Consider the following 13,892-nt stretch of genomic DNA (forward strand, 5'->3'; position numbering starts at 1 on the left):
ATTAGATGCTGAAAAAGCATTTGACAGAGTGAACTGGAAATTTCTCTTTGCAACACTACAAAAATTTGGCTTTGGAGATTCATTTCGAACATGGATTAAAATACTATATAACACCCCGAAGGCCTCTGTTCGGACCAACAATCACATCTCTCCAGAATTTACTTTACAAAGAGGTACTAGGCAAGGGTGTCCACTCTCTCCTTCACTATTTGCTATCTTTATCGAACCTTTTGCAGCTGCAATTCGACAACATATAAATATTAAAGGGATCCACACCACAAATGTTCATCATAAGATAAGCCTTTATGCTGATGATGTATTACTCTTCCTAGATAATTCACATTCTTCACTTCACGAATCTATCTCACTCATTAACAATTATAGCACCTTCTCAGATTACTCCATTAACTGGTCTAAATCCACAGTACTACCCATTAACTTTGGTTTCCAGAGCACCCCCTCTATACCACTGTGTTCAGGGAACATTAAGTATTTGGGTATTAACATTTCCTCCAACCTGTCAGACCTGATCCGCTTGAATTATACTCCACTATTGAAGTCAATAGAGGATGATCTTGCACGTTGGAGAACCTTGCCCATCTCACTTACAGGCAGAGTATCCACCGTGAAAATGCTGATCTTACCAAAGGTATCCCCACCAAACCATCTATAATTTGGTTCAAGTCATTAGATTCATATATAAATAAATTTCTTTGTAAAAATAAACCAGCACGAATAAGTCTCAAAACGTTACAAAAATCTAAAGAATATGGTGGCTTAGAACTCCCAAACTTCTCCAACTACTTCCTTGCAAACAGGTTACCGGGTCGGGTGATGGGGCGGTGTCGGGGGGGCCGTCCAGGGGGCGGCGTTGGTTGGCCTCTGGGGTGGTGGGTGGGCGGGGTGCTGCATCCTGCAGGTGCCGGGCACCTACTGCTGCTGGGGGGGGGGGGGGTCTGGCTGGTCTCTGCTTCCTGGCTGGCGGTTGTCTCCCTCCCTCCGGGGTTTCTCCCTTGGGCGGGGCGGGGGGTGGACTGGTGGCCAGTCTGCGGCGTGGCAGGGAGCGGGGCGGACGGGGGCATCTGCTTGGGCGCCGGGCAGGGGGTCGCTCCTCTCGTGGGCCCTGTCGTGCGGTGCTTGCTTCTCTGTCCCTCTCTGGCGCCACTGGCTTGCGTGCTTCGTGGGTGTGGCTGTGCTCCGCTCTATGTGGGGTCCGGTGCTCTTGTGGTTGCCGTAGTGTTGCTCCCTTGCCGGCCGTGGTGGTATGCGGGGGGCGCGTGAGCGCGGTTCCCGCTGTTCTCGTGGCGGTCGGATCTGCCTTGGGGCGTGTGGCTGGTCCGTGGTGTTTGGCGGTTTGGGGGTGGCGCTGTGGACGCTACCTCCGGTGGGGCTCCAGTGTTGGGGGGCACTGGTGGTATCGCCTCTGGGGGGTTGGGTGGGCCGGACTGGGCATCCTGGCGGGCCGGGTAGGGCCTGTGGTATGTCCTGCGGCCTGTGCTTGGGTGTTTGTCGCCGCTGCTCTTTGTGCTCTGCTGGGCCGCTGTCTGTGTCCTCGCTCCCCCAGTCTGTCTGCGGGCTTGTCGGGCGTGGCGCTCCGGTGCGCGGGTGGTGCGCTGTCGGCTCTGGTGGCATGTGGCTGGTCTGGCTTCTAGTGGCTGGTGGGGTCCGTCGGCTGGTCTGCTGCTGGTCTCGCCTTCTCGGCTCTGGTGCTTGGCCTCCCTGCGACTTGGGGTGCAGTGCTCCCGCTCCCTGTCCGGGGTTTGCTGCCCCACAGGTGTCGGTTGGCGCTGTGTGGTGGTTCGCCTGACTGCTCACCCGTTTGCCCGCCCGCTTGCTCATTTTCCCGCTTTCCTCCTCGCTGACTCCTCTGTCTGCCTTGCTGGCGGCGTCCTACCGTTGGGAATGTGTGGCCTGGTGTCTTACTGCTCCCCGGCGGTCCGCGCTCTCCGCGCCTGGGTTCTGGATTGTATGTCTGGGACTCCGGGGTCCCCGGCTCCCCTGCTCCTTGGGTTACCAACGGGGATAGGGCGAGGCTTCCGGGTGTCGGGCAGTCGACCACTGTGTGTGTGGGCAAGTGTGTGTGCGCGCGTGGGTGCGTAGGAGTGTGTATGTGCGTGCGTGTGTGTGTGCTTTTATTTATTTTTTTATTTTAGTTATTTATTTTGGGGGGGGACGCATACAGGGGTTTGCTCTGTGGGGTCGGGTGCTGGGTGATTCATCTCTGCCGCCCGTGCCTCCGCATGGTGGGTGGAGGGTGTGCCTCCTGCATCCCTGGGCGGGGCGGTCCTGTGTCGGGGGTCGGGCGAGGGTTGGCCCGGGGCGGGCCGGGCTCCGCTCCCTGGGGGTGGGGGTGGCGCTTCCGGCGTGGGCGGGCTTCTTTCCGGTTGTGGGGGCGTCTCTGGGCCTGCCGGTTTGTGACCCCTGGTACTCGTCTGCCTTTGTGGGGTGTGATCTCTCGCTGGCCTCAGGGGTTGGCTGTCCTTCGGCCCACCGGCGCCCTGTCTTTCGCTGGGATTGCCTCTCTGCGGCCCCTTGAAGGTCTTTCCGGGGGGGAGGGCTCTCTGGGCTGGCTCTTGGGGCACTGACCTTTGTGCTGCCTGCCCCTGTGGGCCTGGTGGCCTTCTAGCGGCGGGGGCTCGGCCTGGCTATTTGGGGTGGGGCTCTTTGGGAGGTGGAGGGCGGCCCCTTTCCTTTCATGCATTCTCAGTGACAATTACACGCCCACACATTCTTGCACCTTTATATATATGAAGTCTTCCCCACATACAGAGATACCTGTACATATGCACACTCACAGTACATACGTACTTCCCCACATTACTCACTGAGTTAACCAGGGTGTTATTATGCTGTTGGTTTTATTACAGCGACGGTGATATCAGCAGTATGATTATAGTTTTTTTTACAATGATGTGCATTACAGTAATTATCATTCTGTTCACTATCATAGATAATCATTTCATTACTACTATTATGTGTGACTGTTTCAATGCAGTATTGTCATTGTGATCACTATCATAGTTCATCATTTCATGACTACTATTATGTGTGACTGTTTCAATGCAGTATTATCATTGTGGTTGTTGATACTGTTTTGTCCTTTGTCCTTATGTGCTTGTTCATCTTTATAGTTGTCACAGACATTTATTTGCTGATGTAGTTCTGTATGTTTCTGTTGTTCTGTTCTTGTTGTCACAATTGTTGTTGTTGCTGCTGTTGTCCTTGTCTCTTGTCTCTTTTTTTTTTGTCCCCCTGAGACAGAAAAAGACAGTTCGTCCTAATTTTGCCATGATCATATAACTTTTGTTTCAACTTTTTAGAGAGATTTTGAGCTTGCTCACTATAAGTGAGGTGGGAGTCCAGAGTGACTCCAAAATATTTGTAAGTGGATACAGTGGAGAGTTGTTGATTTGAGAAAATGATGGGATGAAATATGCATAAATGCTTCCTCGATGAATAAAAGTACACGTATTCTGTTTTTTTTTTTTACATTAATAGTGAAGTGATTATTTTGCAACCGTTGCTGTAAGCGTTGCAGATCTTTATGTAGTTTGTTGTTTATTGCGTCTGTATTTTCGCCAGACTCAAAGTACAGTATCATCGGCGTATAATGAGGAGTCCGAGAAAGTAAGTGCATGGGGAAGGTCATTAATGTACACCAGGAAGAGTAAAGGTCCTAAAATACTCCCCTGAGGGACCCCATAGAAGTGTCTAATGCCTGTGACTTTACAACCTGGGATCTATCAGTTAACTATGATGTGAACATGTCTATTGCAGAAGAGGACAAATGAAAAGTTATGAGTTTGTTCAACAGAATACGATGACTTACTATATCAAAGGCTTTTTGTAAGTCTGTGAATACAGCTCCAGTGATATATCCCTTCAGTATCTGTTCAGTGAATAAAAGCAATGCCGACATGGTTGACCAGAAGGGTCTAAGACCATGCTGACAGTCACTGAGCACTTTATTGTCTTCAAGGTACTTAGGTTAGTTGATTATATTGTGTTTTTTCAAGTAACTTAGAAACTTTTGGGAGAATTGAAATTGGCCGATAATTGGAGACATTAGTGGGATCATCCGATTGATGAATTGGGGTAATCTGAGCAGTTTTCCAAATAATAGCCAACTTAAACTGACGAATGCACAAAAGTCACGAAGAGGTGGAAGAGTGCTATGAGAGTACAAGCGTGGGTTTTGCAAAAATTTAAGTTTAGACTGTTTATATCACAGGCATGAGATATATACAGTGTATATATACACTCCTGATCCAAATCTTAAGACCAGTTGAAAAATTGCTAGAATTTGCATTTTGCACATTTAATGAGGTTTTAAGTAGAGCAACAATATGCAAAAACAAGAAGGGGGAGTGAGACAAAAAACATTTGGAACTTGTAACTTAAACAAAAAAAAAACTGAAATAGGCTGTTTATCAGCTGATCAAAAGTTTAAGACCACAGGCTATAAAAGCCCAAATCTGCTCCAAGTGTTCATTTTCTGTCAGGCATTCACACTGTCATGCCCTCATGATGACTAAAGCTAAGAAGCTTTCTCTTTTTCAACGTGGTCGGATTGTCGAGCTGAGGTTAATTTGGAACTTGTAACTTAAACAAAAAAAAAACTGAAATAGGCTGTTTATCAGCTGATCAAAAGTTTAAGACCACAGGCTATAAAAGCCCAAATCTGCTCCAAGTGTTCATTTTCTGTCAGGCATTCACACTGTCATGCCCTCATGATGACTAAAGCTAAGAAGCTTTCTCTTTTTCAACGTGGTCGGATTGTCGAGCTGAGGTTGGGTGCAGTAAATCAGTCATTCCAAGTTTTTTGAAAGATCCTGAGCATTATGGAACAAAAAAGTCAAGTGATAGACCCAAAAAAATCACACCTGCGCTGAGCCGGAGGATCCGATTGGCTGTCCATCAAGACACAGGGCGGTCTTCCACCCACATTAAGGCCCTTACTGGTGCCGACTGCAGTGCAATAACCATCAGACGGCATCTGCGGGAAAAGGGTTTAAAAAAACAAAAAAGGAATTCAAAGACCTCGTCTCCTTCGACGCCACAAAAGTGCCCGTTTAGACTTTGCCAGGGAGCATCAAACATGGGACATTGAAAGGTGGAAAAAGGTTTGATTCTCTGATGAGAAAAAATGTAACCTTGATGGTCCAGATGGCTTCCAATGTTACTGCCATGACAAGGAGATCCCACCTGAGATGTTTTCTACCCAGTACAGTGGAGGGGGGTCCATCATGATCTGTGGTGCTTTTTCATTCAGTGGAACACTGGAGCTTCAGGTGGTGCAGGGTCGTCAAACGGCGGTCGCTTACATGCAGATGTTGCAGCGGGCATCCCTCATGACTGAGGGCCCTCGTCTGTGTGGTAACAGCTGGGTTCTTCAACAGGACAACGCTGCAGTTCACAATGCTCGCTTGACCAAGGACTTCTTCAGGGAGAATAACATCACTCTTTTGGACCATCCTGCATGTTCCCCTCATTTAAATCCCATAGAGAACATTTGGGGATGGATGGCAAGGGAAGTTTATAAAAATGGCCATCACTTCCAGACAGTTGATGCCCTTTGTGAAGCCATCTTCACCACTTGGAGCAATGTTCCCACTAGCCTCCTGGAAACACTCGCATCAAGCATGCCCAAAGCCGTTTTTGAAGTGATGAACAAGAACGGTGGAGCTACTCATTACTGAGTCCTACTGAGAACATTTTTTGTTCTGGTTTGGAGAGATTTTTGTTATTTTTTGAGTGATGGTCTGAAACTTTTGATCAGCTGAACAGCCTATTTCAGTTTAATTCTTGTAGAAATTAAATTACTTTTTCAAACTCCCCCTTCTTGCTTTTGTATATTGTAGCTCTACTTAAAAACTATATATATATATATATAAAATATGTTTTTGGTTTTGGCCAGACCAGCCAAATGCCACCAGACACAGACAGCGGCCCAGCAGAGCACAAAGAGCAGCGGCGACAAACACCCAAGCGCCCGCCACCCCCCACCCCCCCTCCGCCACCCAGGCCCACAGTACCCGCATGCATGACCATGACAATTAAGCCTACGTTACTTTGTAACAGGTCTCTTCCAAAAATACACCAGTTTTTCATTGTTTTGGGGGAAAGAATACACAGAATTTAATTATGTTATAATTGTTAATACTACGATTGTTATTCTTTTTTTTATTATCTGTGAATACGGTATACATATTTATTTCTGCATAATCTTCCGTTCCATACTGAGTCCAGTAGGTGGCGGTAATGTGTCTAATACCTGGTTTGCCAACCGCCAATAAAGACGAAAGATGACAAAAATGCGGAAGTTAACGCAGCAGTCAGACGGCACGAAGAAAATGGCGAAGGCGACAAAGAAATGTACAAAGTAATCCAGTACGTTTATACGGTTGAAGGAGTTAATTAAGAAGTGGCAGGTTGCGGGTGTTGACGCAGTTTCTGAGCTGTTTGAAAGAACGATGGCGTCGGGCGGGGAGGAACTTTCCAGAAAAAGAGAGGAGAACGAGCGACAACTGGAGGTTTGCACGACGTACGTTGTGCTAAAAATCCCAGGTATGTTTACATATTGTAATTAGAAACATTTGACACACTTTTTACCTTGAATACAAGGAGTCAAGTCAACGAGTTTCGACATTTAAATCGCGCGCCCGAGACATCTGTACAGCTGTTTCGCTTCAGTGGCTGCCGAATCCAGTGTTGCCAGGTCTCGCGAGAGAAACAAACGCCACTGTCATCCTAGCACATCCTGAAAAATATGTGCTAATCATAGGCCGTCTTCAACCACATGGCAGCATGATTTATTAAGTGCTATGTTTTTTAAAAAACGTGATTAGAGTGAAGCCACAAACTTCAAACCGCGAAGTGCGGCGTGATGACTTGTACTGTAAATCCAAAATGGCAACAAATGTACACATGTACAGTGGTGATGTGTAGCAGATTGGGTACCACATACAGTACCACTCGGCACATTTGACTGCTATTGCCAATTTGACGTTTTTCAATGCTATACGTCTGTGTCTTGCAGATGTCGAGCAGCTCGGCCCTCAGCTGCAGGGAGGGGGCGCCACTTTGAAGCAGGATGATCCACAGACCCCTCACGCTAAAGAGGAAGAGGAGGAACTCTGGACCACTCAAGAGGGAGATTGTCTTCTGGGGCCGGAGGAGGCTGATCTCACCAAGTTTCCACTGGCTGGTGTGTCTGTGAAGACTGAAGACCATGAAGACACACCACCTGAGTCCTTACAGCTTCATCACAGTCCACGTGAGGAGAATACGATGTTTTTCAACAGATTTTCATTCATTTTGACTAAGATCAATGGTACACTTTCTTTCTTTCTTTCCCCAAAAGTAAGTGAATCATAATAATCATGGAATTACTCCTCCATGAATGGAATATTACCATATATTATAAATACAGTCGTTTATGGTGGTTCATTGGTTCCAGACTCGACCGCGATAAGTGAATTTAAGTGAAGTAGGATTCAAGATTAATAAATGGAATATTTTTGTAGTCATGGCATAGAAAACCTGTTTACCTTTTAACATCATTAGAGTCCTCTAGACATGAAATAACACCCCTATAGTCACCTTTACATTTGTATTACTCAATATAATAGATATAATCAGAGAAAATACAACATATCAGACAGAAATAAGATAACAGACTCACACCTTTAGCAGTTTCTTGGGTTTTTTCTGGACGCCGTACTTCCTGCGGTGGCTATTGTGTCATCAATGTATGGTAATGGCGGCTTCAAATGGTTTTCCACTTCTATTAGCCAATATCGTAGACACAATAAGAGTAAATACGCCATTTACGACGTGAATAAAACTCCTGCTCGTGTGTGTCACAGTAAATGTGTTCCCTAGCGGACCTTAGCGGAGGGCGGACGGATGTGTGGAGGACAGGAAGTGACATCGGAGGTTCAGGGTTGAGTTTTAGCTTGAGGTGGGTTATGGCCCCAACAGTAGCCCGCGTTGTTATTGTGATTATTATGCTGTGCCTGTTGTGAGATCATTTAAACTTGCAATAAATGCCTTTTCTGCCGATCACATCTGGCCCTTGTCTCACCGAACGCCCACACCCAGTGGCCAATGTAGAACACCACATTCACAGTTAGAATGCTGCTTCTGCCGTGGATTTGTATTTTAGTTCATTTAGTTGGTTCATGTAGCCATTTTTATGCTTGAAAATGATTCATTTAGGCCAAGAACAAGTACAATTTTCCTACATATGCATATTTCTTTGACTAATAATAGGCCGTATTCAACCACGAAAAATATATATATGTTTAAATATTGTGAATATGTATATTACCATGCAAAGCAATTATTGCATTACTTTTTTGAGAACACTTCAAACTTGTTAAGTCAATAAATCCTATTTAACAATAATTCCTGCTTGTCCTGCAGATGTCCAGCAACTGATTGGTCATCAAGTAGAACGTGCCCTTCAGCCGCAGCAGGGGAGCTCCGCTTTGAAGCAGGAGGAGCAGGAGTCCCTTCATGTTAAAGAGGAAGAGGAGGAAGCCTGGACCGCTCGGGACGGAGCGTGTTTTCTCGGGCCGGAGGAGGCTGATCTCACCCAGTTGCCGCTGACTGGTGTCCCTGTGTGGACTGAATACTACGAAGACAAACCACGGCTTCTTCCTGAGGCTGAACACGGGGACTACACCCAAGAAACTTTGAGCGACGATATCGATTGTGAAGGCGATAAGAGATCTCACAGCGACAGCAAACACACGGAGTGCTCTAAAAAGAAGACGACAGGTAAGGACAGTTTTACCATAAAAGCTTTCCTAAAATCACCCCATTTAAACTTACACATGAGAAATACACACATTGAAACTTGAGCAACAGAAAAGTTTCTCTCGCATCAACTAGGATATCACACGACACGATTCCAGAGAAAAAACAGTTTGAGTTGCTCAGATTGTGGTGGAAGACTTTCCTTTGACTCGACACATGAAAAAAAACACCTTTAATTTGTTTATTATGTGTGTGTTTGTGTTCATTGGCTCGTAGGTCCTCTGCGCAAAACGCACACCGGGGAGGAAACCCTTTAGTTGCTCAACTTGTACTGGCAGATTAGCTGATTTACTCCAGTTGATTGCACTAAAGAGTAGCGATGTCCCGGTCCCATCTTCAGGATGGGGATCGGCTGCCGATCCGCTGTATTTGTAAAGGTCGGATCATATCGGCTTCCGCCACGAAAATTGGGAGGTGCGCAGAGCGGGAATTTTTGAGCATGATAATGGCCGCTCGAGGGGCTGTGGGTGCGAAAATTTGTCATTTGTCTGCACGGACCTCGTGGACCCGTGAGTGTGTGTGTGTGTGCGCATGCATGAATCAGGCGGGATGAGTGTATTTTCACCGTGTTGTGTTTTACTGCTTTAAGGGAAGGAGCATTCTACAATACCCACTGACCACGTGCAGGTTCTGGGTGAAAAAAGACCAGAAGCACGTTTATTCTCGCACCCGGCGCGTATCAACAGTCAATTGCCATTCTCGACACACAACACACTCCGACCTTCAAAATAACAGCGTTCTTCACATTTGTCTAATAAAATAAGGGCGTCATTAAAATATCTTCCATTAGTAAGGCGATTGGAATGACATCTGTGACTGCATCTTCCTTCATCACAAGCACGGGCATTACGGTTTGTTGAAGGTTTAGTAACAATATGTGCTGAGGCTGACTTCCCATTAGAAAAGTTAGCTAGGCTAAGCTACATCCATTTCTCAATGACTGGACCACATGGGCCAATGATGGATTGCGTCAATAAAAGGAAGGATTTTTGCATTTTTTTCACTAACCCAAATAGCACACACTCTATGCTGGTCAAATAAGTGGAAAAGGGAGAAAACTGAAATAAACGGAATTTGGGGGAAAAAACAAAACAAATTTCATTGGGCGTGAAGAGAGTTTGTTAAAAAAATGTCATATATTCTAAATCACACCACAAATTGATCTACAGTATAACCATGTCAAATGTTTAGTCCTCCCCGAAAAGTATTTTACACGCCCATTTTTTCCAGTTTTATCTTCTATTGGCTCTTTTATCGGATTAGGGAGTTTTGTTCCAAAAGCCAAACAAGATTGTTGGTCATGCTGTGGAATTAAAAAAAAAGTACATTCAGAAATACTTTGCTTGCATTATTTTTAGTGCTGTGAAGATCTATTTTCATAACCATATTCAATTCTACGAACTCGTGTTTGTAACAAAAGATTATTATTATTATTTTAAAAAACTAACAAAAAAAACATCGGTGTCGGATCGGCAAGACTGTAAAAAAAAAAAAAATCGTATTGGAAGCCAAAAAATGTGGATCGGGACATCCCTATTAAAGAACACTCATGCTGAAGAAAAACCTTTTACTTGCTCAAGTCACGGTCATGGTCACTCCGGTGAAGTGGTATCACACAGGAGAAAAACCTTTAGCTGCTCCAATATGCTCATTTTGTCTTCTTATGGAATATACGACATGTTTAGTTTCTTATTTTCAGACTTGAGACTCCAGTTTGTTTAATTTATTAGGTGGTGTTTTGCCTGTTAACCACAAAAGGTGCAGTGACAAGCTCTCGGCGAATCAGAGCGCTCCCTAACAAGTGGGAACCTGCATCCCTTGTTCTCCTCCAACAAGATATCGACGATGTTGTTGGCCTCTCGTCCAAGTTCCCATATGTCTCTTTGATGTGCGTGTTGCAAAGTAGGTCGTAGGCTAACCGTCATGTTTTCCTGGATCTATTACAGAAGAAAAAGGTAGGCTGGCATCATGTGCCATGGCTGAACAACGACCTAAAAAAAGGACTCGGAAATCGCAAAGATTTCTCGACCGCTATGGGGAGAGATGGCCTTGCCTCATCGTTTCCAGGCTGCCTTATCACGCGTTCTGCACCGTGTGCAAGACAGACATTGACATCAGTCACCAAGGGGCAACAGGTAATGAGCACAGTCCCATACAAAAAATACTCCTCCATAGCTTGCTATCATTCCAATCACATCAGTAACATTACCCGGTCGGCATGTTTCCATCTACCCAACATCGATCGCATGCGCCGCATCCTCACCAGAACCCCTTCATTTCATGACATCACCCCCATCCTGCAGCACCTCCACCGCCTCCCTCCTTTTGTACACATTCAAAGTAGAGGCCGACCCATATGAGGCTGAAAAAAGCCGATATCTTATCTACTGTATGGGCCGATATATGAAATAAGAGCGTTGATATGCACAGGCTATACGGTGTGCTGTCCATGAACATGAATTCTTTTCATACCCAAAATGATTCAACATGAAGCAGAAGACTACTGCATTGAAATAAGGAACTTTAATTAGTAAGTGTAAAAAAGAAAGTTGACTACAAACAAGATGAAAACTAATCAAAGCATGTTCCCAGCCTTAGGGGGTGTACGGCGAAGCGAGCTTAGTGGGTTAGCAAGTTGAAAGCTGGACTGGCGATTTCAGCCAAGGTAGCTCGCTTTTAAATCAGCTGCATCACCATGGTAACGTAGGCTAAACTCGTAACCCGGTCCCCACCAGGTGATGTCCAGGCTTTCAGCTTTCACTGTTTAGCTAGTTCCCAGATGGCGTCGCCATTTAATGAGACCCTACGAGGTTCCCGGGGGGACATGGAGAAAAATGATTGGCAAAAAAGATCATTCCCTGATGATATTGTCCATCTATGAGCGAGCTAGATTTTCAGACGAGGAAATCCGCTAGATATGCTCACACCAGCACCAGGAATCAAATGCAATATGAAATACTCAGAACTAGGAGTCCTTGCATGAGTACTCACGTCAAAACTGCCATCCCGACAAGGTTTTTGCTTCAATGTATTTATTTTTGAAATGGATAAGTATTCAAATGTCAAAGGTGTGTCGTGTTGAGCGTTGATAAATGAAAAGACTACCGTATTTTCACGACCATAAGGCGCACCGTATTAAAAGGCGCAGTCTCAGTCACAGGTGCTATTTCGGTATTTAACACATACGTAAGGCGCACGGTATTATTGGGCGCGGGTATGGTCAAACATACGCAAGCGTGCATGCACGCTAAAACATACTGTGGCGCTCAGGAGTCAGTGAGGAAGCAATAGTGCTTTATTTCATTGGACAGATTAAGAACAGAACTCTCATTGAGCTTATCAAACCTACTTGAAGTCAGGAAGGTCATCACTCAACACAACAGTCTCAGTCACGGTGCACAACTAAAAACATCACACAGCAGCGCAAAAACAGACAAGACACCACTGCTATTTTTGCAGAACAATAACTAACAACTATGTAGCTCAAACATGTAACTTTAAGAGCGTTTGCACCAAAACAGTACCGCAAAGCACGCTGGGGAACAGGAAGTTCTCCCAGGGACGCTACAATATGCTAGCATGCATGCTAGCGTATGTTTTTAAAAAGGCAGCGGGAGCCAAACTGAGTTCGGTTGTACTTTATTGAAGTATTTAACACTGTAATCACGTTATTTTTTATCAATCCTCATCCACAAATCCATCCAAGTCCTCATCTTTGTATCCCAAATGAACAGCGGGGCAAGTTCTCCATCAAACACGCCAGGTTCCCTCTCGTCATTGTCGGAGTCAGTCTCGTTGCCGTGCGGCTCCTCAGAAATCATGCCGGCTTTTGCGAAAGCACACACGTTAGCCCAAGCATCCACAATCCATTCACAAATTGTGGCCTAACTCGACCGGCTTCATCGTTCATCTTTCATCATCTTTTGGGTGCTCCTCCACAATAATGACTTACTCATATTTGTCAAATGCACTGGCTGGGATAGAATCATGTGACATCAGACGCCCCCTTTCATGTGAATGCATGCTTAGCACAAAGCCCAAAACCGGACCTGACAAAGTAAGTTGATCACCAGCGTGGCGGGACCATTGAAGTCTGATTGCGGATGTTAGGTTTTGTCCAGTTGCATCTTGAGCACAAAGCCTGGGTTTGTGGAGCCACTTTGGCCGTATGCCCCCTTAATACCAGGGACTAAACTACATGTGATGTAACGATGTAGCTCCTTTTGAAAACATGCAATATATCAAATATATTCTGTTAGTATATAATAGATATATAATAAAAGAGTAAATGGTTTACTTGGAACATTCACCTGTAAATCCTGCATGGAGGCATGAAGTGAAGTGGGACCCTGTGCAGCCGTCTTATTATAATGTCTTAATGATGGACATGGGAGTTAACAGTTGCATTTACTGTATCTTTATTTCAATGACAAATGCTGTATAATAGTCTTATGTTAGACAACGGTGGACATAGGGATTCACAGTTGCATCTCTCTTTGTTTATCTCCGAGATGCAACTTAAACGACGTTAAAAAGCTGTGATGCGCTCTCTAAAACTTGCCTAAAAAAGCTAGAATGTTCTCCGTGACGGGCCCTGACAGTGTGTTTCCGCAAGGACGTTACACACCGGGGAACTCTCTCCCAGCCGACAGCTGAATCATAAACTCTCCTCAAAACCCACTTATTCAGGACATCTTACTCTCTGTAGTTTACCACGCATTTTATTTCATTCTATTTTATGTGTGCGTTGCTTTTATCCGTGTCCGTGTACAACTTCATGTAAAAAAAATCCAAACTATCCCGTTAAAAGCTAACATTGTCTATCCAGGGGAGTCCAAACTTTTTCCTTTTTTCCCCACATTTTTGCTGCTGGTTCCTTCTCAAATAATCTTCTCATAATATTATGACTTTATTCCCATAAAATGCCTTTTTTTCCCCCAAGCTAATTTTCCAAAAATGGCAACTTTATTTTATTTTGTATTTGTATCAGACTTGTAATAATATTTGTATCATATAATTATTTTCTTGAATATTTTCACTCAATGCTGCTAGAATGACATAATTTTTCC

The 13,892-nt window shown here is 45.0% G+C and overlaps 1 protein-coding gene across 2 annotated transcripts in view; it reads left to right on the forward strand.

Annotated features, from left to right (window-relative positions):
- The window catches only part of LOC129179195 (uncharacterized), a 52,826-nt gene that overhangs the window by 32,813 nt on the left and 6,121 nt on the right, over positions 1–13,892 (forward strand). Inside the window, exons 1-4 of one of the 2 annotated variants that reach the window (XM_054772102.1) lie at positions 6,328–6,567; positions 7,040–7,276; positions 8,428–8,784; positions 10,770–10,958. In XM_054772102.1, coding sequence (XP_054628077.1) covers positions 6,474–6,567; positions 7,040–7,276; positions 8,428–8,784; positions 10,770–10,958 — 877 coding nt within the window. In that variant the 5' untranslated portion in view covers positions 6,328–6,473. Of the gene's footprint in view, positions 1–6,327; positions 6,568–7,039; positions 7,277–8,427; positions 8,785–10,769; positions 10,959–13,892 lie in introns of those variants that run through there. The other variant, XM_054772101.1, reaches the window with a different exon arrangement.

Source organism: Dunckerocampus dactyliophorus, chromosome 4, assembly GCF_027744805.1.
Source record: "Dunckerocampus dactyliophorus isolate RoL2022-P2 chromosome 4, RoL_Ddac_1.1, whole genome shotgun sequence".
NCBI classification, from domain to species: Eukaryota; Metazoa; Chordata; class Actinopteri; order Syngnathiformes; family Syngnathidae; genus Dunckerocampus; species Dunckerocampus dactyliophorus.